The 21,920-nt window shown below is 44.3% G+C and overlaps 1 protein-coding gene across 2 annotated transcripts in view; it reads left to right on the forward strand.

The window, feature by feature from the left end:
• The window catches only part of prex2 (phosphatidylinositol-3,4,5-trisphosphate-dependent Rac exchange factor 2), a 420,366-nt gene that overhangs the window by 259,170 nt on the left and 139,276 nt on the right, over positions 1 to 21,920 (forward strand). For both annotated transcript variants that reach the window (XM_043689238.2, XM_043689237.2), the window contains exon 29: positions 12,318 to 12,408. In XM_043689238.2, coding sequence (XP_043545173.2) covers positions 12,318 to 12,408 — 91 coding nt within the window. The remainder of the gene's footprint in view (positions 1 to 12,317; positions 12,409 to 21,920) is intronic.

Consider the following 21,920-nt stretch of genomic DNA (forward strand, 5'->3'; position numbering starts at 1 on the left):
TGGATCTACCCTACACGCCTGTAATTGGATCTACCCTACACGCCTGTAATTGGATCTACCCTACACGCCTGTAATTGGATCTACCCTACACGCCAGTAATTGGATCTATCCTACACACCAGTAATTGGATCTACCCTACACGCCTGTAATTGGATCTATCCTACACACCAGTAATTGGATCTACCCTACACGCCTATAATTGGATCTACCCTACACGCCTGTAATTGGATCTACCCTACACGCCTGTAATTGGATCTACCCTACACGCCTGTAATTGGATCTACCCTACACGCCAGTAATTGGATCTATCCTACACACCAGTAATTGGATCTACCCTACACGCCAGTAATTGGATCTACCCTACACGCCTGTAATTGGATCTACCCTACACGCCTGTAATTGGATCTACCCTACACGCCTGTAATTGGATCTACCCTACACGCCTGTAATTGGATCTACCCTACACGCCAGTAATTGGATCTATCCTACACACCAGTAATTGGATCTACCCTACACGCCTATAATTGGATCTATCCTACACACCAGTAATTGGATCTACCCTACACGCCTGTAATTGGATCTACCCTACATGCCTGTAATTGGATCTATCCTACACGCCTGTAATTGGATCTATCCTACACGCCTGTAATTGGATCTACCCTACACGCCTTTAATTGGATCTATCCTACACACCAGTAATTGGATCTACCCTACACACCAGTAATTGGATCTAACCTACACGCCTGTAATTGGATCTACCCTACACGCCTGTAATTGGATCTACCCTACACGCCTGTAATTGGATCTACCCTACACGCCTGTAATTGGATCTACCATACACGTCTGTAATTGGATCTACCATACACGTCTGTAATTGGATCTACCCTACACACCAGTAATTGGATCTACCCTACACGCCTGTAATTGGATCTATCCTACACGCCTGTAATTGGATCTACCCTACACGCCTGGAATTGGATCTACCCTACACGCCTGTAATTGGATCTATCCTACACGCCTGTAATTGGATCTACCCTACACGCCTGTAATTGGATCTATCCTACACGCCTGTAATTGGATCTACCCTACACGCCTGTAATTGGATCTACCCTACACGCCAGTAATTGGATCTACCCTACACGCCTGTAATTGGATCTATCCTACACGCCTGTAATTGGATCTACCCTACACGCCTGGAATTGGATCTACCCTACACGCCTGAAATTGGATCTACCCTACACGCCTGTAATTGGATCTACCCTACAAGCCAGTAATTGGATCTACCCTACACGCCTGTAATTGGATCTACCCTACACGCCTGGAATTGGATCTACCCTACACGCCTGTAATTGGATCTACCCTACACCCCTGTAATTGGATCTACCCTACACGTCTGTAATTGGATCTACCCTACACACCAGTAATTGGATCTACCCTACACGCCTGTAATTGGATCTACCCTACACGCCTGGAATTGGATCTACCCTACACGCCTGTAATTGGATCTACCCTACACCCCTGTAATTGGATCTACCCTACACGCCTGTAATTGGATCTACCCTACACGCCTGTAATTGGATCTACCCTACACACCAGTAATTGGATCTACCCTACACGTCTGTAATTGGATCTACCCTACACACCAGTAATTGGATCTACCCTACACGCCTGTAATTGGATCTACCCTACACGCCTGTAATTGGATCTACCCTACACACCAGTAATTGGATCTACCCTACACGCCTGTAATTGGATCTACCCTACACGCCTGTAATTGGATCTACCCTACACACCAGTAATTGGATCTACCCTACACGCCTGTAATTGTATCTACCCTACACGCCTGTAATTGGATCTACCCTACACACCAGTAATTGGATCTACCCTACACGCCTGTAATTGGATCTATCCTACACACCAGTAATTGGATCTACCCTACACGCCTGTAATTGGATCTACCCTACACACCAGTAATTGGATCTACCCTACACGCCTGTAATTGGATCTACCCTACACACCAGTAATTGGATCTACCCTACACGCCAGGAATTGGATCTACCCTACACGCCTGTAATTGGATCTACCCTACACGCCTGTAATTGGATCTACCCTACACGCCTGTAATTGGATCTACCCTACACACCAGTAATTGGATCTACCCTACACGCCTGTAATTGGATCTACCCTACACGCCTGTAATTGGATCTACCCTACACACCAGTAATTGGATCTACCCTACACGCCTGTAATTGGATCTACCCTACACACCAGTAATTGGATCTACCCTACACGCCTGTAATTGGATCTACCCTACACGCCTGTAATTGGATCTACCCTACACGCCAGGAATTGGATCTACCCTACACCCCTGTAATTGGATCTACCCTACACACCAGTAATTGGATCTACCCTACACGCCTGTAATTGGATCTACCCTACACGCCTGTAATTGGATCTACCCTACACACCAGTAATTGGATCTACCCTACACGCCTGTAATTGGATCTACCCTACACGCCAGTAATTGGATCTACCCTACACGCCTGTAATTGGATCTACCCTACACGCCTGTAATTGGATCTACCCTACACACCAGTAATTGGATCTACCCTACACGTCTGTAATTGGATCTACCCTACACGCCTGGAATTGGATCTACCCTACACGCCTGGAATTGGATCTATCCTACACGCCTGTAATTGGATCTATCCTACACGCCTGTAATTGGATCTATCCTACACGCCTGTAATTGGATCTATCCTACACGCCAGTAATTGGATCTACCCTAAACGCCTGGAATTGGATCTACCCTACACGCCAGTAATTGGATCTACCCTACACGCCTGTAATTGGATCTACCCTACACGCCTGTAATTGGATCTACCCTACACGCCTGTAATTGGATCTACCCTACTCGCCTGTAATTGGATCTACCCTACACGCCTGTAATTGGATCTATCCTACTCGCCTGGAATTGGATCTACCCTACACGCCTGTAATTGGATCTATCCTACACGCCTGTAATTGGATCTATCCTACACGCCTGTAATTGGATCTATCCTACACGCCTGTAATTGGATCTATCCTACACGCCTGGAATTGGATCTACCCTACACGCCAGTAATTGGATCTACCCTACACGCCTGTAATTGGATCTACCCTACACACCAGTAATTGGATCTACCCTACACGCCTGTAATTGGATCTATCCTACACGCCTGTAATTGGATCTATCCTACACGCCTGTAATTGGATCTATCCTACACGCCTGTAATTGGATCTATCCTACACACCAGTAATTGGATCTACCCTACACGCCTGTAATTGGATCTATCCTACACGCCTGTAATTGGATCTATCCTACACACCAGTAATTGGATCTACCCTACACGCCTGTAATTGGATCTATCCTACACGCCTGTAATTGGATCTATCCTACACACCAGTAATTGGATCTACCCTACACGCCTGTAATTGGATCTACCCTACACGCCTGTAATTGGATCTATCCTACACGCCTGTAATTGGATCTATCCTACACGCCTGTAATTGGATCTATCCTACACGCCTGTAATTGGATCTACCCTACACACCAGTAATTGGATCTACCCTACACGCGTGTAATTGGATCTATCCTACACGCCTGTAATTGGATCTATCCTACACGCCTGTAATTGGATCTATCCTACACGCCTGTAATTGGATCTATCCTACACGCCTGTAATTGGATCTACCCTACACACCAGTAATTGGATCTACCCTACACGCCTGTAATTGGATCTATCCTACACGCCTGTAATTGGATCTATCCTACACGCCTGTAATTGGATCTATCCTACACGCCTGTAATTGGATCTATCCTACACGCCTGTAATTGGATCTATCCTACACGCCTGGAATTGGATCTACCCTACACGCCAGTAATTGGATCTACCCTACACGCCTGTAATTGGATCTACCCTACACGCCTGTAATTGGATCTACCCTACTCGCCTGGAATTGGATCTATCCTACACGCCTGTAATTGGATCTATCCTACACGCCTGTAATTGGATCTATCCTACACGCCTGTAATTGGATCTATCCTACACGCCTGGAATTGGATCTACCCTACACGCCAGTAATTGGATCTACCCTACACGCCTGTAATTGGATCTACCCTACACGCCAGTAATTGGATCTACCCTACTCGCCTGGAATTGGATCTACCCTACACGCCAGTAATTGGATCTACCCTACACGCCTGTAATTGGATCTACCCTACTCGCCTGGAATTGGATCTACCCTACACGCCAGTAATTGGATCTATCCTACACGCCTGTAATTGGATCTACCCTACACGCCAGTAATTGGATCTACCCTACACGCCTGTAATTGGATCTACCCTACACGCCTGTAATTGGATCTACCCTACTCGCCTGGAATTGGATCTATCCTACACGCCTGTAATTGGATCTATCCTACACGCCTGTAATTGGATCTATCCTACACGCCTGTAATTGGATCTATCCTACACGCCTGGAATTGGATCTACCCTACACGCCAGTAATTGGATCTACCCTACACGCCTGTAATTGGATCTACCCTACACGCCAGTAATTGGATCTACCCTACTCGCCTGGAATTGGATCTACCCTACACGCCAGTAATTGGATCTACCCTACACGCCTGTAATTGGATCTACCCTACTCGCCTGGAATTGGATCTACCCTACACGCCAGTAATTGGATCTATCCTACACGCCTGTAATTGGATCTACCCTACACGCCAGTAATTGGATCTACCCTACTCGCCTGGAATTGGATCTACCCTACACGCCAGTAATTGGATCTACCCTACTCGCCTGGAATTGGATCTACCCTACACGCCAGTAATTGGATCTACCCTACTCGCCTGGAATTGGATCTACCCTACACGCCAGTAATTGGATCTACCCTACACGCCTGTAATTGGATCTACCCTACACGCCAGTAATTGGATCTACCCTACACACCTGTAATTGGATCTACCCTACACGCCAGTAATTGGATCTACCCTACACGCCTGGAATTGGATCTACCCTACACGCCAGTAATTGGATCTATCCTACACGCCTGGAATTGGATCTACCCTACACGCCTGGAATTGGATCTACCCTACACGCCTGGAATTGGATCTACCCTACACGCCTGTAATTGGATCTATCCTACACGCCTGTAATTGGATCTATCCTACACGCCTGGAATTGGATCTACCCTACACGCCTGGAATTGGATCTACCCTACACGCCTGTAATTGGATCTATCCTACACACCAGTAATTGGATCTACCCTACACACCAGTAATTGGATCTACCCTACACGCCTGTAATTGGATCTACCCTACTCGCCTGGAATTGGATCTACCCTACACGCCTGTAATTGGATCTATCCTACACGCCTGTAATTGGATCTATCCTACACGTCTGTAATTGGATCTACCCTACACGCCTGTAATTGGATCTATCCTACACGCCTGTAATTGGATCTACCCTACACGCCTGTAATTGGATCTACCCTACACGCCAGTAATTGGATCTACCCTACTCGCCTGGAATTGGATCTACCCTACTCGCCTGTAATTGGATCTACCCTACACGCCTGTAATTGGATCTACCCTACACGCCTGTAATTGGATCTACCCTACACGCCTGTAATTGGATCTACCCTACACGCCTGTAATTGGATCTACCCTACTCGCCTGTAATTGGATCTACCCTACACGCCTGTAATTGGATCTACCCTACACGCCTGTAATTGGATCTACCCTACACGCCTGTAATTGGATCTACCCTACACGCCTGTAATTGGATCTACCCTACACGCCTGTAATTGGATCTGCCCTACACGCCTGTAGAGTGGAGAGCTGAGTAACACCTAACAACAAACTTATAGAACATAGAACAGTACAGGACCTTTGACCCTCGATGTTGTGCCAATCTTTTTTCCTGCTCTAAGTTCAAACTAACTTACATACCCTTCATTTTACTATCATCCATGTGTCTTTTCAAGAGTTGCTTAACAGAACATAGAGCTTGGCTGGCTTATCTCCTCCCAGAGTGGACAGAACTATTCCAAAGTTTCAAAGTTATTCCACTCAGGCCAAATATACAATTTTTAAAGTATAAATTTGTATTGTGAAAAGTCCATTCTAGCTTTCAGTTTCTTTGTTCTCTCAATCCAGCCTTCCTTCCTCATCACTTTTTGTATCTCATTTTGCATTGCAACCACCCATTTTAACTTCTACCCCCATTATAACACTAATCCTATACTTGGATCTGTTAAGGGGATGTGCAGTTTTTTGCAAAAAAGACAGAAATTGCTGGTGAAACTCAGCAGGTCTGACAGCATCTGTGGAGAGAGAAATAGAGTCAATGTTCCGGGTCCAGTGAACATTCTTCAGAACTCCAGTTGCTGGCCCTTTTTATTCCACGTCATAGCAAGAAACGCTGGAACCCTCAACACACTCTGTCATCAAATGGTGGCACAAAACATCAAGTAGCTAAACAGGCAGGGATAGCTGCCATTCATGACCTTGATGTATTATAACCTCTTAGATAAGGTAGATGCAAAATTAGTAACATTACTCTTCAACACAGTATATGTTTACTGCTGTACCTTTTAAGGAATCATTGTGCATGGTGCAGCAATCCTAATGCCTCTTGTATATTATGTATCCCTCCTTCTCCAGAGAGTTACATATCTCCCCCATGCAGCACTCAAGAGCCTGCATCAAAATTACACAGGAATCCTTGTTTCAGTGAAGTTACCTATGTTGATGTAATTTGAATAAAGATGAATGGAGACATTAATCTGGACAACTCATTTGTATTTGGAGAGTTAATTAACCTCCAGCGTACCTTCAGGCTGAATAACTCCAAACCGTGTTGGCACCTGCATCACTGTGTTAGGAATTATAAGTCCAGTGTTGCTAAAAATTATTGATAGAGTGACAGACACACACGCACACACATTCTCTCACTCACACGCTCACACACACTCTCACACACACACATTCTCGCACACACACTCTCACACACACATTCACTCACGCTCATACGCTCACATACACACTCACTCTCACACACTCACATTCTCTCACTCACACGCTCACATACACACACTCTCTCACACACTCTCACATTCTCTCACTCATGCTCACATGCTCACATACACACACACTCACGCTCACACACACATTCTCTCACTCATGCTCACACGCTCACATACACACACACTCTCACACACTCACATCAACAGCCCTTCCTTCATCTATCAACTTGGTCACTTCCTCAAAGAACTCTATTAAGTTGGTAAGGTAAGATCTCCCCTGCACAAAACCATGTTGCCTATCACTGATAAGCCCATTCCTTTCTAAATATATGTAGATCCTATCCTCAGTACCTTCTTCACCAACTTTCCCACCACTGACATCAGGCTCATTGGTCTGTAGTTACCCAGAATATCCCTACTACCCTTCTTGCACAGGGGGACAACATGAGCAACCTTCGGCATCTCACCTGTGTTTAAGGATGCCACAAAGATATCTGTCAGGGTCCCAGCTATTTCCTCTCTCACCTCCCTCAGCAACCTGGGATAGATTCCATCTGGTCCTGGGGATTTGTCCACCTTAATAACCTCTAGCCTACCCAACACATCTTCCCTACTTATGTAAACGTGATCCAGACTAATCAAACCTTGATCTCTGATCTCAACATTCATCATATTCCTCTTCTCAGTGAACACTGATGCAAAGTAGTCATTCAGAATCTCACCCATTCTCTCAGGTTCGACACACAGCCTTCCTTCATTATTCTTTAGTGGACCAATCCTTTCTCTAGTTACCCACTTGCTTCTTATATAAGAATAAAATGCTTTGGGATTCTCCTTAATTCTGCTCGCTAAAGCTATTTCATGACCCCTTTTATCCTCCTTGATTCCTCATTTAAGACTGGTCCTACTCTTCCAATATTCCTCCAGGGCCCGTTCTGTTCTTAGATGCCTTATGTACGTTTCCCTTTTCCTCTTGGCTCATCGTACAATTTCTCCTGTCATCCACGGTTCACAAATCTTGCCTTTCCAATTCTTTGTCTTCAAAGGGACAGGCCTATCTTGCACTGTCTTTAACCTATCTTTGAAAGCCACCCACATAACAAATGTGGACATCCCTTCAAATAGCTGCCCCCAATCCACGTTTCCCAGCTCCTGCCTAATTTTTGATATAATTGGCCTTGGCCCAGTTTCGTACTCTTCCCTTAGGACCACTCTCACCTTTGCCCTTGAGTATTCTAAAACTTACAGAATTGTGGTCACTGTTCCCAAAGAAATCCCCCATCGCAACTTCTACCACCTGTCCTGCCTCGTTCCCCAGTACCAGGTCCAATATGGCCCCTTCCCTCGTCAGACTATTGACATACTGCTCTGGAAAACTCTCCTGGACACTTCTTACAAATTCTACCCCATCCAGACTTCTGATGCTAAGTGTATCCCAGTCAATGTCTCATCACCACTATCCTATTGCCTCTATATCTTTCAATAATCTGTTTACCTATTCCACTTTTGATTTTCTGTTCACCCTGATCATACCTCACTGTTGGGAGGTCTGTAATACAGCCCCAACAATGAAACTGCACCTTTCTTATTTCTCAGCTCCACCCATAATGCCTCACTACCCAAGACCGCCATAATGTTCTCCTTTAGCACAGCCATGCTATTGTCCCTGACCAGCAATGCAACTCCACTCCCCCTTTTACTTCCCTCCCTGTCCTGCCTGAAGCATCTATATCCTGGATCATTTAATTGTCAATCATGTCCTCCCTTCAACCAAGTTTCTGTGATTGCAATAACGTCATTCTCCCAGGCACTGATCCAAGCCCTAAGTTCATCTGCCTTACACACTATACTCCTTGCATTAAAGTAGATGCACTTCAGGCCATTAGTTCTTTTGTGTTCTTCACACACACATTCTCTCACTCACACAATCACTCACACACACATTCTCTCACACACAAGCACTCACACACACACGTTCTCTCACTCACATAATCACTCACACATACAATCACTCATACACACAGTCACACTCACACATTCTCTTACACACACACTCTCTCTCATTCACGCACACACTCTTTCTCATTCAGACGCACACACACACTCTCTCTCATACACATGCACACACACTCTCATTCACACGCACACGCATGTACACACTCTCTCTCATTCACACGCACACACTCATTCACATGCACACACTCATTCTCTCACTTGCACGCACAGACACACACATGCACTCACACACTCTCTCTCATTCACACACACACACTCTCTCACTCACATACAAACACATTCTCACCAACAGTCACACACACGCATACACACTCTCATTCACACACACTTTCACATACACATACTCACCAACACATACACACACTCTCTCTCACTCTCACACTCACACACACACAGCTCTCACTCACATAATCAGACATTCTTTCTCTCACACACACACACTTGCACACACTCACTCTCACACGTACTCACTCTTACACGCACTCTCACACTCATTCACTCTCTCACTCACTCACTCATGCACTCTCACACACCCACTCACACACCCTCTCTCTCACTTTCTCTCATTCACACCATCTCTCACACCCTCTCACACCCTCTCTCACACTTTCTCTCACACCATATCTCAAACCCTCTCTCACACCCTCTCTCACACCTCTCACACCTTCTCTCACATACTGTCTCACACTCTCGCACATACTCACACTCACTCGTTCTCACACACACTCACACTGACACTCTCTTACACTCACACACTCTCACACTCACTCACTCACCCTCAAAGCCTTTTCAATGTCATATTTGGGTCAGAAACCAGCATTCCAAGTGTGATGACGAAACTGGGAGAGAAGCTACTGGTGATCTGTTTACTTTCCAAGGTCATTCCCTGGATGGCAGAGGTGACATATGACGAAAGACTGGATTGATTGGACTTGTATTCACTGGAATTGAGAAGAGTCAGGGGAATCTCATCGAAACATATAAAATCCTGGTGGGACCGGGCAGGCTAGATATGGGAAGAATGTTCCCAAGGGTTGGGGAAGTCCAGAACAAGGGGTCACAGTCTAAGAATAAGGGGTAAGCCATTCAGGGCTGAGATGAGGAAGGATTTCTTCACTCAGAGAGTTGTGAACCTGTGAAATTCTCTCCCACAGGAAGCTGTTGGGGCCAGTTCATTAGATACATTCAAGAGGGAGCTGGACATGGCCTTTGTGACTAAAGGGATCAAGGAGGATGGAGAGAAAACGGGAATGGGATACTGAGATTTCATGGTCAATCATGCTCATACTGAATGGTGGTGCAGGCTCAAAGGGCCGAATGGCCTACTCCTGCACCTATTTTCTATCTTTCTATGCTAAGCAAGTGGGCAGAGGCCAAAGTTCATTTTGTGCCAGGTAGGCCTAGCACCCATAAGTTTTCCTGCTACATCCATCACCTCCATACCAACTGTACTGGAGGGAAATAATCCACATCTAGGACAATGAAGAGGTGGAAGTGAAACCAGGGAGGTTGTGTTTGGCCAAGGTAATGGTGTAGAATACTCTGGAAGATGCATATTTAAAATCAGTCCATTGATGAAGTGGGAAGAGGGTATGGTATAATTCCACTTTTGATTCTCTGTTCACCCTGATCATGGCTTCTCAGACCATTGACTGAGTTGTGTTGACCAGAGAACCTCTACTGAGGTCAGGCTTTCTCCCCATTGGTGCAAAATTACAAATATTTTGGGTTTGAACTCACTAAGTTAAAAGATAAGGTCACCCCTCAGCCTCTAACGCTCCAGTTAAAACAGCCCCAGCCTGTTCAGCCTCTCCCTGTAGCTCAAACTCTCCAACTCTGGCAACATTCTTGTAAATCTTTTCTGAACCCTTTCAAGTTTCACAACATCCTTCCAACAGGAGGGAGATCAGAATTGAACTCAATATTCCAAAAGTGGCCTAACCAATGTCCTGTACAGCCGCAACATGACCTCCCAACTCCTGTACTCAATACTCTGACCAATAAAGGAAAGCATACCAAATGCCTTCTTCACTATCCTATCTACCTGCGACTCCACTTTCAAGGACCTCATAGAGGTTTATAAAATCATGAGGGGCATGGATAGAGTAAATAGACAAAGTATTTTCCTTGGGGTGAGGGAGTCCAGAATTATAGAGCACAGGTTTAGTGTGAGAGGGGAAAGCTTTAAAAGAGACCTAAGGGGCAACCTTTCACACAGAGGGTGGTGCGTGAATGGAATGAGCTGCCACAGGAAGTGGTGGAGGCTGGTACAATTACAACATTTAATAGGCATCTGGATGGTTATATGAATAGGAAGCGTTTAGAGGGATATAGGTCAAATGCTGGCAAATGGGACTCAATTAATTTACGATATCAAGTCGGCATGGATGAGTTGGACCAAAGGATCTATACCCCTGTACCCCTGTATGCTGTACCCCTCCATGACTCTATGACTCTATGGATGTTTTATAAGGTAACACTTCAGATCCATTATGTTACAGACTAGTCCGATTTCAAGCCAAAAATCACACAACACCAGGGTATAATCCAACAGGTTTACTTGAAATCACAAGCTTTCAGAGCACTGCTCCTTCATCAGCTGAAAGCTTGTGTTGGAATATAACCTGGTGTTATGTGACTTTTGACTTTGTCCACCTCAGTCCAACACCAGCACCTCCACATCATCAAGTCAGGAGATTTTATTTTTTTTTAAATTACCTGTGAGACATGGGTGGTGCTGGCTGGTCCAACATTTACTGTCCGTCCCTAGTTGCCCTTGAGAAGGTGGGAGTGAGATGCCTTCTTGAACCGCTGTAGTCCACGTGCTGTGTGTTGACCCACAATGCCCTTAGGGAGGGAATTGCAGGATTTTGACCCAGTGACAGTGAAGGGATGGTGATATATTTCCAAGTCAGGGTGGTGAGTGTTTTGGAGGGGTACTTGTAGGTGGGGATATTCCCATGTACTTGCTATCCTTGTCTTTCTACACAGAAGTGCGCATGGGTTTGGAAAGTGCTGACGAGGAATCTTTGGCAAAGTTCTGCAGTGCACCTTGCAGTTGGGACACATGGCTGCTACTGAGCGCTGGTGCAATATCCTGAACACTTTGAATCTTTCAAGTAAAGGACCAGATTAGAAGATAACACTTCAGATCCATTACATTACAGGCCGGTCCTATTTCAGGTCAGGGGTTTGTTCAGTCTGTGAGGAATACTGCTTTGATCCCAACAGGTGGATGCAGTCAGTAACCTTCTGAAGGGACCACTGGTGGCAAAAGCATTTGAACAAACCAAGAAGTTAATGCCAAGACGAAGTTTCCAAGGTAACATTTGGTATTAACTATGAAAAGCTGCAGGTTCCTTTGTTGGTTGGAGGGATAATGTTTATCGTCTGCTTTTTAAAAAAAAATCCATTTCTTGTACCTATTATTTAATTTGTGCTCCTTCAGAATTCCTTTGCGGAAATCTAAATGTGCTTTACTTCATGTGTTTTATCATAGCAAAGCCAGCAAGACTGGAGTATTTTTATTCTCTTGAATCAGTAAATATTTTCCAAAAAGATTTGAATAAGTTATAACTGCTGCATTATTTCAGGGGAGCCAGTGGTGTTATGGTATTGTTCTGATTAGTAATGTCAAATGCCAGGTTAGTTTAATATGGGTACATGGTGAAATTTGAATTCAATGACCAATGTTAATTGTCATAAAAACCCATCTGATGTGTTTTTAACCCTTAAAACCCTTTAAGGAAGAAATTCTGCCATCTTTACCTTATTTAGTGTGCGTGATTCTGGATCCACAGGCCTAGCCTACAATTTTTTTATGCTGTGAATGAATTTGCAGGAGGTTTTATTTATAGCTAAATACAGAGACTGCATATTATGTGTCAGTTTTGAATGTGGCTATTTCTTTGAAATGCTAGGACTCACTGTAATAAACATGAACTACTCTACTCCTGAAGTCATCACAAATGCTAAAGATTTTATAAAGTACAAAATTCCTCATTTTCAGACCCAGAGTGATTGGAAACATGGACCAGGTTTCTGTACTAAACAACAATCACTATTTATTCCAAGTAATTAGAGTTTACCTGTAGATGAACAATTTTCAACCATCAGCATATGATACTGCTAATTAAATCCCCTTCATAAACACTCCCTTTATAGAGACAAACAAGCAGAATTACACATAATAGGTTGCAGCTGAGTGAAAAACTGGAAAGAGAGTTTGGGAGTTTTTCTGCTCTGAAATTATACCGATGACTCTTCTGCTGGCCAACATGTTGTTTCACTCATCCTTCTCTGGATGCTTCCACTGGTTAATGAGAAACACAATGTGGGGGTTGGTTTCCTTCTAAATAATCTCAAACAAATCAAGTAAAAGTCACAGCTGAAAGCAATTGTTACAGTGTTGCTAAACTGGCTTTCTTCAGGTTATGTGAGGTTCGACTGCAGAGAACAGACAGAATGTTCCTGAGCTGGAAAAGAACAAAACAACATCTCTCTTTTTTATCTCTTGATAAATGTGTTGATCTATCTCTCACTGTTTGTATCTCTCCCTATAATTTCTCTCTCTGTCTCTCTCCCTATCTCGTTCCGTCTCCATATTTCTATCTCTCTACTGCCCTTCTCTCTCTCTCTATCCTTATCTCTATCTCTCTATCCTTCAGTATTCTTCATTATCCTTCTCTATCTCCAAGTCTATCTCTCTATTGCTCACTCTATCTCTTGCTCTATCTCAATCTCGTTCTATTATCAATCTCTATTTCTTTCGCTCTATAAATCTCTTCTCTATAGTTTCTCCAGTCCCAAGCTGTTCAGGTCTCTGAGAATTAATCACATAGTTGGTGATAATTGGACACCAGTCTATGGACCAATCAACTCCTGTTGCCAGCAAAAGCTGCATCAATTATCTCTCTTTAACTCCAGATGGCAAATCAAGCTGTCGCAGCTGCTGGGCCATGCCATTGTCTACACAATGCCTACAATGGACGCTGGCTTACTTCTCAGAGCAGGAGTCATTGGATTTTAAAACAGCTCTTTCTCATTTCAGTTCCCATGTTTATAAAAACGCAAAATAAAAAGACACACTCATTACTTAATTAGTTTATGTAATCAAATTACTTTTCCGAGTCTGTCAAAATGTGGATTGATCTTTACTCTCGAAACTAAATTGTAGCGTCTTGCAATTCCGACAGTAAACACGAGGACCATGAAAACTGTATGATTCTGCTACCCACTGGGATGGTTGTCTATTGACCCTGACAGACCCGCCTTTGGGCAATGTGGTTTATACTTGCATGGTGTAAAAGTGCAAGTGTCATTGATTGACCACAGGGTTGTAGGGCCTGTGGCTGCAAAAATCGACAGCCAATCCTTCACATAGAATTCTGTAGAAGCTGCAATCCAATTAACAAAAGCATAACAAAAACAAAATCTGGCACTAAAGGGCTCAAACATTTCCTACTGTCAGTGAAGGAATTAACTCAATCCTCTCGGCATATCATTAAGAATGTACTGAAATTACATTTTGGATGGCTTCTCCTTCAGCAATGTGTTGGAAATTGGAAGTATATTTTCTGTAGATGAAAAATGACTTCACTCATAATACATGGAGGAAATCATTTGTGTCCCCTTTGAATTTTAATACTGCTCTTAAATGCTGAAGGAACTCTCCAAAGTAATTAGATTTCTATAATGCTGGCACAAGAAAATGATTTAAATTCTATTAAAGAATATTGCCAATTCTCAAAGGGGTAAAGGAAACCACATGGCAATGAGATGCACAGCTGGAAAGGTCAAAGATTCGTTTGATGGAATCACCTGATCTCAGCTGGGGTGATGAGTTATTGAGTCAGAGAGTCAGACAGCATGGAAACAGACCCTTCGGTCCAACCAGTCCATGCTGACCATAATCCCAAACTAAACTCGTCCCACCTGCCTGCACCTGGCCCATATCCCTCCAAACTTTGCCTATTCAAGTACTTATCTAAATGTCTTTTAAATATTGTAATTAGAACATAGAACATAGAACATAGAAGAATACAGCGCAGTACAGGCCCTTGGGCCCTCGATGTTGCGCCGATCCAAGCCCACCTAAACTACACTAACCCACTATCCTCCATATACCTATCCAATGCCCTCTTAAATGCCCATAAAGATGGAGAGTCCACCACTGTTACTGGCAGGGCATTCCATGAACTAACGACTCGCTGAGTGAAGAACCTACCCCTAACATCAGTCCTATATCTACCCCCCCTTAATTTAAAGCTATGCCCCCTTGTAATACCCGACTCAATACGCGGGAAAAGGTTCATACTGTCGACCCTATCTAACCCCCTAATCATCTTGTACACCTCAATCAAGTCACCCCTAAACCTTCTTTTCTCTAGTGAAAACAGCCCCAAGTGCCTCAGTCTTTCCTCATACGATTTTCCTTCCATACCAGGCAACATCCTGGTAAACCTCCTCTGCACCCGTTCCAATGCCTCCACATCCTTCCTATAGTATGGCGACCAAAACTGCACACAATATTCCAGATGCGGCCGTACCAGAGTCTTATACAACTGCATCATGACCTCAGGACTCCGGAACTCAATTCCTCTACCAATAAAAGCCAGTACTCCATATGCCTTCCTCACCGCACTATCTACCTGGGTGGCAACTTTCAGAGATCTGTGTACATGGACACCAAGATCCCTCTGCTCATCCACACTACCAAGTATCCGACCATTAGCCCAGTACCCCATCTTTTTGTTATTCTTCCCAAAGTGAATCACCTCGCACTTAGCTACATTGAATTCCATCTGCCACCTTTCTGCCCAGCTCTGCAGCTTCTCTATATCCTGCTGTAACCTGCCACATGCTTCCTCACTGTCAACAACTCCTCCGACTTTCGTATCATCCGCAAACTTGCTCACCCAACCTTCTAACCCCTCTTCCAGGTCATTTATAAAAATGACAAACAGCAATGGTCCCAAAACAGATCCTTGCGGAACACCGCTAGTGACGGCACTCCATGAAGAAACTTTGCCATCAACTACTACCCTCTGTCTTCTTCCATCCAGCCAATTCCTAATCCAAACCTCCAACTCACCCTCAATGCCATATCTCCGTATTTTCTGCAGTAGCCTACCATGGGGAACCTTATCAAACGCCTTACTAAAATCCATATATACCACATCTACCGCTTTCCCCTCATCAACCTCCTTCGTCACCTTTTCAAAGAATTCAATAAGGTTTGTGAGGCACGACCTGCCCTTCACAAAACCATGCTGACTATCCTTGATCACATTATTCCTATCCAGATGTGCATAAATCCTATCCCTTACAATTCTCTCTAAGACTTTGCCCACAACAGAAGTGAGACTCACCGGCCTATAGTTACTAGGGCTATCCCTACTCCCCTTTTTGAACAAGGGAACCACATTTGCTATCCTCCAGTCTTCTGGGACTACTCCTGTAGACAAAGAGGACATAAAAATCAAGGCCAATGGCTCTGCAATCTCCTCCCTTGCTTCCCAGAGAATCCTAGGATAAATGCCATCAGGCCCAGGGGACTTATCTATTTTCACCTTTTCCAGGATTTCCAACACCTCTTCTCTACATACCTCAAAGCCATCCATTCTACTTATTTGTGCCTCAGTATTCTCATCGACAACAATGCCCTGTTCCTGAGTGAATACTGAAGAAAAGTATTCATTCAGTGTCTCCCCAATCTCTTCCGCCTCCACACGCAACTTCCCCCTACTATCCTTGACTGGACCTATTCCTACCCTAGTCATTCTTTTATTCCTAACATACCTATAGAAAGCCTTAGGGTTTTCCCTAATCCTATCTACCAAGGACCTTTCATGTCCCCTCCTTGCTGCTTTTAGCTCTCTCTTCAGGTCCTTCCTGGCTACCCTATAACTCTCAATCGCCCCAATTGAACCTTCACGTCTCATCTTGAGATAGGCCGCCCTCTTCCATTTAACAAGGGATTCCAATTCCTTATTAAACCACGGCTCCCTCGCACGACCCTTTCCTTCCTGCCTGACAGGTACATAATTATCAAGGACACTCAATAGTTGCCCCTTGAACAAGTTCCACATATCATTTACACTCTTGCCTTGGAGTCTACTTTTCCAAGCCACACATCCTAAGTCATGCCTCACCGCATCATAATTTCCCTTACCCCAGCTATAATTCTTGCCCTGTAGTACACACTTATCCCTCTCCATCACGAGTGTAAAAATCACCGAATTATGGTCACTATCCCCAAAGTGCTCACCTACCTCTAATTCTAACACCTGGCCTGGTTCGTTACCCAGAACCAAATCCAGTATGGCCTCACCTCTTGTTGGCCTGTCTACATATTGTGTCAGGAAACTCTCCTGCACACATTGAACAAACACTGACCCATCTAACGAACTTGAGCTATAGCTTTCCCAATCAATATCAGGAAAGTTAAAGTCCCCCATAACAACCACCCTATTACTGTCACTCATCTCCTGAATCACCTTCCCAATCCTTTCTTCAATGATTCTAGGACTATTAGGAGGCCTGTAAAAGACTCCTAACAGGGTGACCTCACCTTTCCTATTCCTAACCTCAGCCCAAACTACCTCAGATGGCAAGTCCTCATCCATCGTCCTTTCCACCGCTGTAATACTATCTTTGACAAGCAATGCCACACCTCCCCCTCTTTTACCCCCACCTCTGACCCTACTAAAACATTTAAATCCCGGAACCTGCAACAGCCAATCCTGTCCCTGTTCTAGCCATGTCTCCGTAATAGCCACAACATCGAAGTCCCAGGTACCAACCCACGCTGCAAGTTCACCTACCTTATTTTGTATACTTCTTGCATTGAAGTATACACACTTCAAGCCACTTCCCTGTTTACAGGCACCCTCCTTGGAAATTGATGCCATGTTTCTCACCTCCCTACACTCCAGGCCCTGCACCCTGAAGCTACAATCTGGGTTCCCATGCCCCTGCCGAGTTAGTTTAAACCCCCCCCAAGAGCACTAGCAAACCTCCCCCCAAGGATACTGGTTCCCATCATCCATCACTTCCTCAGGATGTTCATTCACAAGTGAACCTGCAGTTAAATAAATTTGCCCCCCATATCTTTTTAAAATCTCTCTGGTGTCAGCTTAAATGTATGACCCTCATCTTGAAATGAAAATGTGTTGCTGGAAAAGCACAGCAGGTCAGGCAGCATTCAAGGAACAGGAGAATCGACGTTTCGGGCATGAGCCCTTCTTCAGGAATGAGGAAAGTGTGCCAAGCAGGCTAAGATAAAAGGTAGGGAGGAGGGACTTGGGGGAGGGGCCCCAACTTGAAATCCCAAGCACCTACCATTAACCCTATCCATACCTCTCATAATTTTATAAACTTTGAAAAGGTCATGCCTCAACTTCCTATGCTCCAGTGAAAAAAAGTCCCAACCTATCCAGCCTTTCTTTATAATTCAAACCTTCCATACCCTGCAACATCCTGGTGCAATTCTTCTGAACCCTATCTCAGTTAATAATATCTTTCTCTTGCATTCTTGTTAGATAGCAACTCTCAGAGACTGAAACATATCAATGATTCTGTTCAGCACATTAACTTCCTTCTCTAAGCATATAAGATCATCTTGGTTTTGGGGAAAAGCACCTCAGAGGATCATTATTGTTTCATAAATCAGATAGGTTCGGGTCATGTCCATTCTAAATGCCTGCTAGTTCTGGTGGGTCTAGATACTGTCAAAAGACATGCTCATCCTCAAAAGGCTTTTGCATATCAAGATTAGACTACTTACTTGCAGTGTGGAAACAGGCCCTTTGGCCCAACAAGTCCACACCGACCTATCAAAGCACAACCCACTCAGACCCATTCCCCTACACCTAACACTACGGTCAATTTAGCATGGCCAATTCGCCTAGTCTGCACATTTTTGGACTGTGGGAGGAAACCGACACAGACATGGGGAGAATGTGCAAACTCTACACAGACAGTCGCCTGAGGCGGGAATTGAACCCAGGTCTCTGGCACTGTGAGACAGCAGTGCTAACCACTGTGCCACCGTGCTGCCCATTAAGTTATGGGATAAATATTTAAACAGAATTGTCCTTGCCCAAACCAATGAAAAACAAAGTAATCTGTTTGTGGATGTAGGTTTGCTCGCTGAGCTGGAAGGTTCATTCTCAAATGTTTCATCACCGTACTAGGTAACATCATCAGTGAGCTTCTGGATGAAGCACTGGTGATATAGCCTACTTTCTATTTATGAGTTTGGGTTTCCTTGAGTTGGTGATGTCATTACTTGTGGTGATATCATTTCCTGTTCTGATGATGTTACCTAGTCTGGTGACGAAACATCTGAAAATGAACCTTCCAGCTCAGCGAGCAAACCTACATCCAGAACCTCATCTTGAGCTATAAATCTTCTCAAAACTTGCTATTCTGTCTGTGTAGCATTGAGCAAAGAGCCTGCTGGATTCAGAGGTTTTGTCTTTCAAACAGACTTTGCAACAGTGCTGCTGTATCATGAAGGGGGGCTGGGGTTTGGGGGACGTAGCTGGGAAAGTGATAGGTGGATGAAGGTGAGCAGGAAGATGATAGATCAGAGGGGACAGTGATGGACGGGTCCACCCTCCCCCTCCCATTTACCTCTCAGCCCCAACCCACAAGTCACATTCCTGATGAAGGGCTTATGCCAGCAACGTTGATTCTCCTGCTCCTCGGATGCTGCCTGACCTGCTGTGCTTTTCCAGCCCCACACTCTCGACTGCTGTACCATGAAGGCCATTGCACGAGACTCAGACTTACGCATGTTCTTTTACGGGAGACACAACAGGAAGAAAATGCATGGCATGAACCCAAGACGGTGCCTGAAGCAGCACCTGGAGATGGTGCTGAAAGAGCTCAGTAAGGGAGGGGTTAGTCCTCATGTGGTTAGGGTGGGTGGAAGGGTTTGTGTAGATACAATGCAGTTACGTTAGAAATCCTTTGGCAGCAGAGCTTCACTTAATTGTTCTCCCTCTGTTTTTCCTAACTGTCAGCCCGCTAAACTGGAAAGCTCTTTTGAAAGACGTTTTGCTGTGAACTGTATACAACACTTGCTGTGCTTTAACTGATTTCCCTCTAGGCTGCTCCTTTTGGATGCTGCACTGTGGAAGTACATGAGCAGGGACAGCACTGGCACTTTGTTAGTCTTGTAATGTTTATCCTTTTAACAATGTCTCGTTCCTAACTTATACAATGAATCACTGTCAGGGAATGTAACCTTTTTCTTCTTTATTCCTGTTTTTGCACCGAAGATTAGTTCTGAGATACTTTGTAACTAAGATGGGCCCATGAGGCATTGTCGATTTCTCACTGTACTCCTGTACTTCTGTATTTGAGTACACTTGCTAATAAAAACAAATTCTAACTCTGCGTCATGAGCCACTTGGAGCCAATGTTATTCCCTCAGGGTTCTCAGTCGTGGGTGGGTTATCAGCATGCTTTGTTGCCCCCTCCCCCATCCTGGGGACGCCGTTGTCAATTTGCTGCTATATACTGCCACCTCAGTGTGCAGGCATCTATGAGGATGGTTTGAACACTGAGGGAGAGGTAGCAAGGGGGGTATGGGGGGGCTGAATCAAAACAGACTTGGAAGGGTTCAAGTTGATATTAGATTATTAGCTGCACATGAATGGGTAAAAGTTAAATTTGCAGTGCATTTTATTTGTATATCTAGCAATAATCTTGCATTATTTATTTCTCCACATTATTTTGTGGGCGGCACGGTGGCACAGTGGTTAGCACTGCTGCCTCGCAGCGCCAGAGACCCGGGTTCAATTCCCGACTCAGGCGACTGACTGTGTGGAGTTTGCACGTTCTCCCCGTGTCTGCGTGGGTTTCCTCCGGGTGCTCCGGTTTCCTCCCACAGTCCAAAGATGTGCAGGGTCAGGTGAATTGGCCATGCTAAATTGCCCCTAGTGTTAGGTTAGGGGTATGGGTGGGTTACGCTTCGGCGGGTCGGTGTGGACTTATTGGGCCGAAGGGCCTGTTTCCACACTGTAAAAAAAGTAATCTAATCTAATCTAAAAAAAAAGTAAAAAAAAAGTAAAAGTAATCTAAAAAAAAAGTAAAAGTAATCTAAAGTAAAGTAAAGTAAAGTAATCTAAAGTAATCTAAAAAAAAGTAAAAAAAAAGTAATCTAATCTAATCTAATTATTTCTGTTCTCAGGTAACTTACTCAAAAAATGTTAAATGCTTGTCCAGCTTATTGTGTAGTTTTTAAGCACACGTTACTTTATCACTACATTACACCTTGGATCTCTGTATCTTCGATCATATCTGCGTTAGGTTTCTGATGAAGCAGATGATTTAGAGAGAGATTGGAAAGCAAGTGGGTGAGTAGGTTGTGGAGAGTCCACAAAGTGTATAGATAAGTTATGTGAGAGCGCAGAAAAAATGGTATATAGAGGAAAGTGTAGCCAAACATAAGGGCATTAGTGAGATTATACGAAGGATATTGTGTGCAGTTTTGGTCACCTTACTGGTGAGGCACCCATTTGTATTGCCGGCAGTTCAGAAAACATTCACTAGGCTCATCCCTGGACTTAAAGGTTTATGAGGAAAGGCTGATCAGGTTGGGCCTGTATTCATTTTACTTTAGAAGGACAGATAAGATTCTGACTGGGTTTGAGAGGGTAGATACTGAGATGATCTTCGGTAACAGCTACAGCCCAATTTCAAAATAAGAGTCTGCTGTTTGAGGGTGAGATATGGAGGACTCTTTCTCCCTCAAAGCAATGGGATATCTGTCCATCAGCGAACTGTATGGCTGGGTCATTTAATGTACATATTCTCAAATAA

The sequence above is a fragment of the Chiloscyllium plagiosum genome, unplaced genomic scaffold (assembly GCF_037043375.1).
Source record: "Chiloscyllium plagiosum isolate Xiang-an unplaced genomic scaffold, Cpla_swu_hap1 HiC_scaffold_4, whole genome shotgun sequence".
NCBI classification, from domain to species: domain Eukaryota; kingdom Metazoa; phylum Chordata; class Chondrichthyes; order Orectolobiformes; family Hemiscylliidae; genus Chiloscyllium; species Chiloscyllium plagiosum.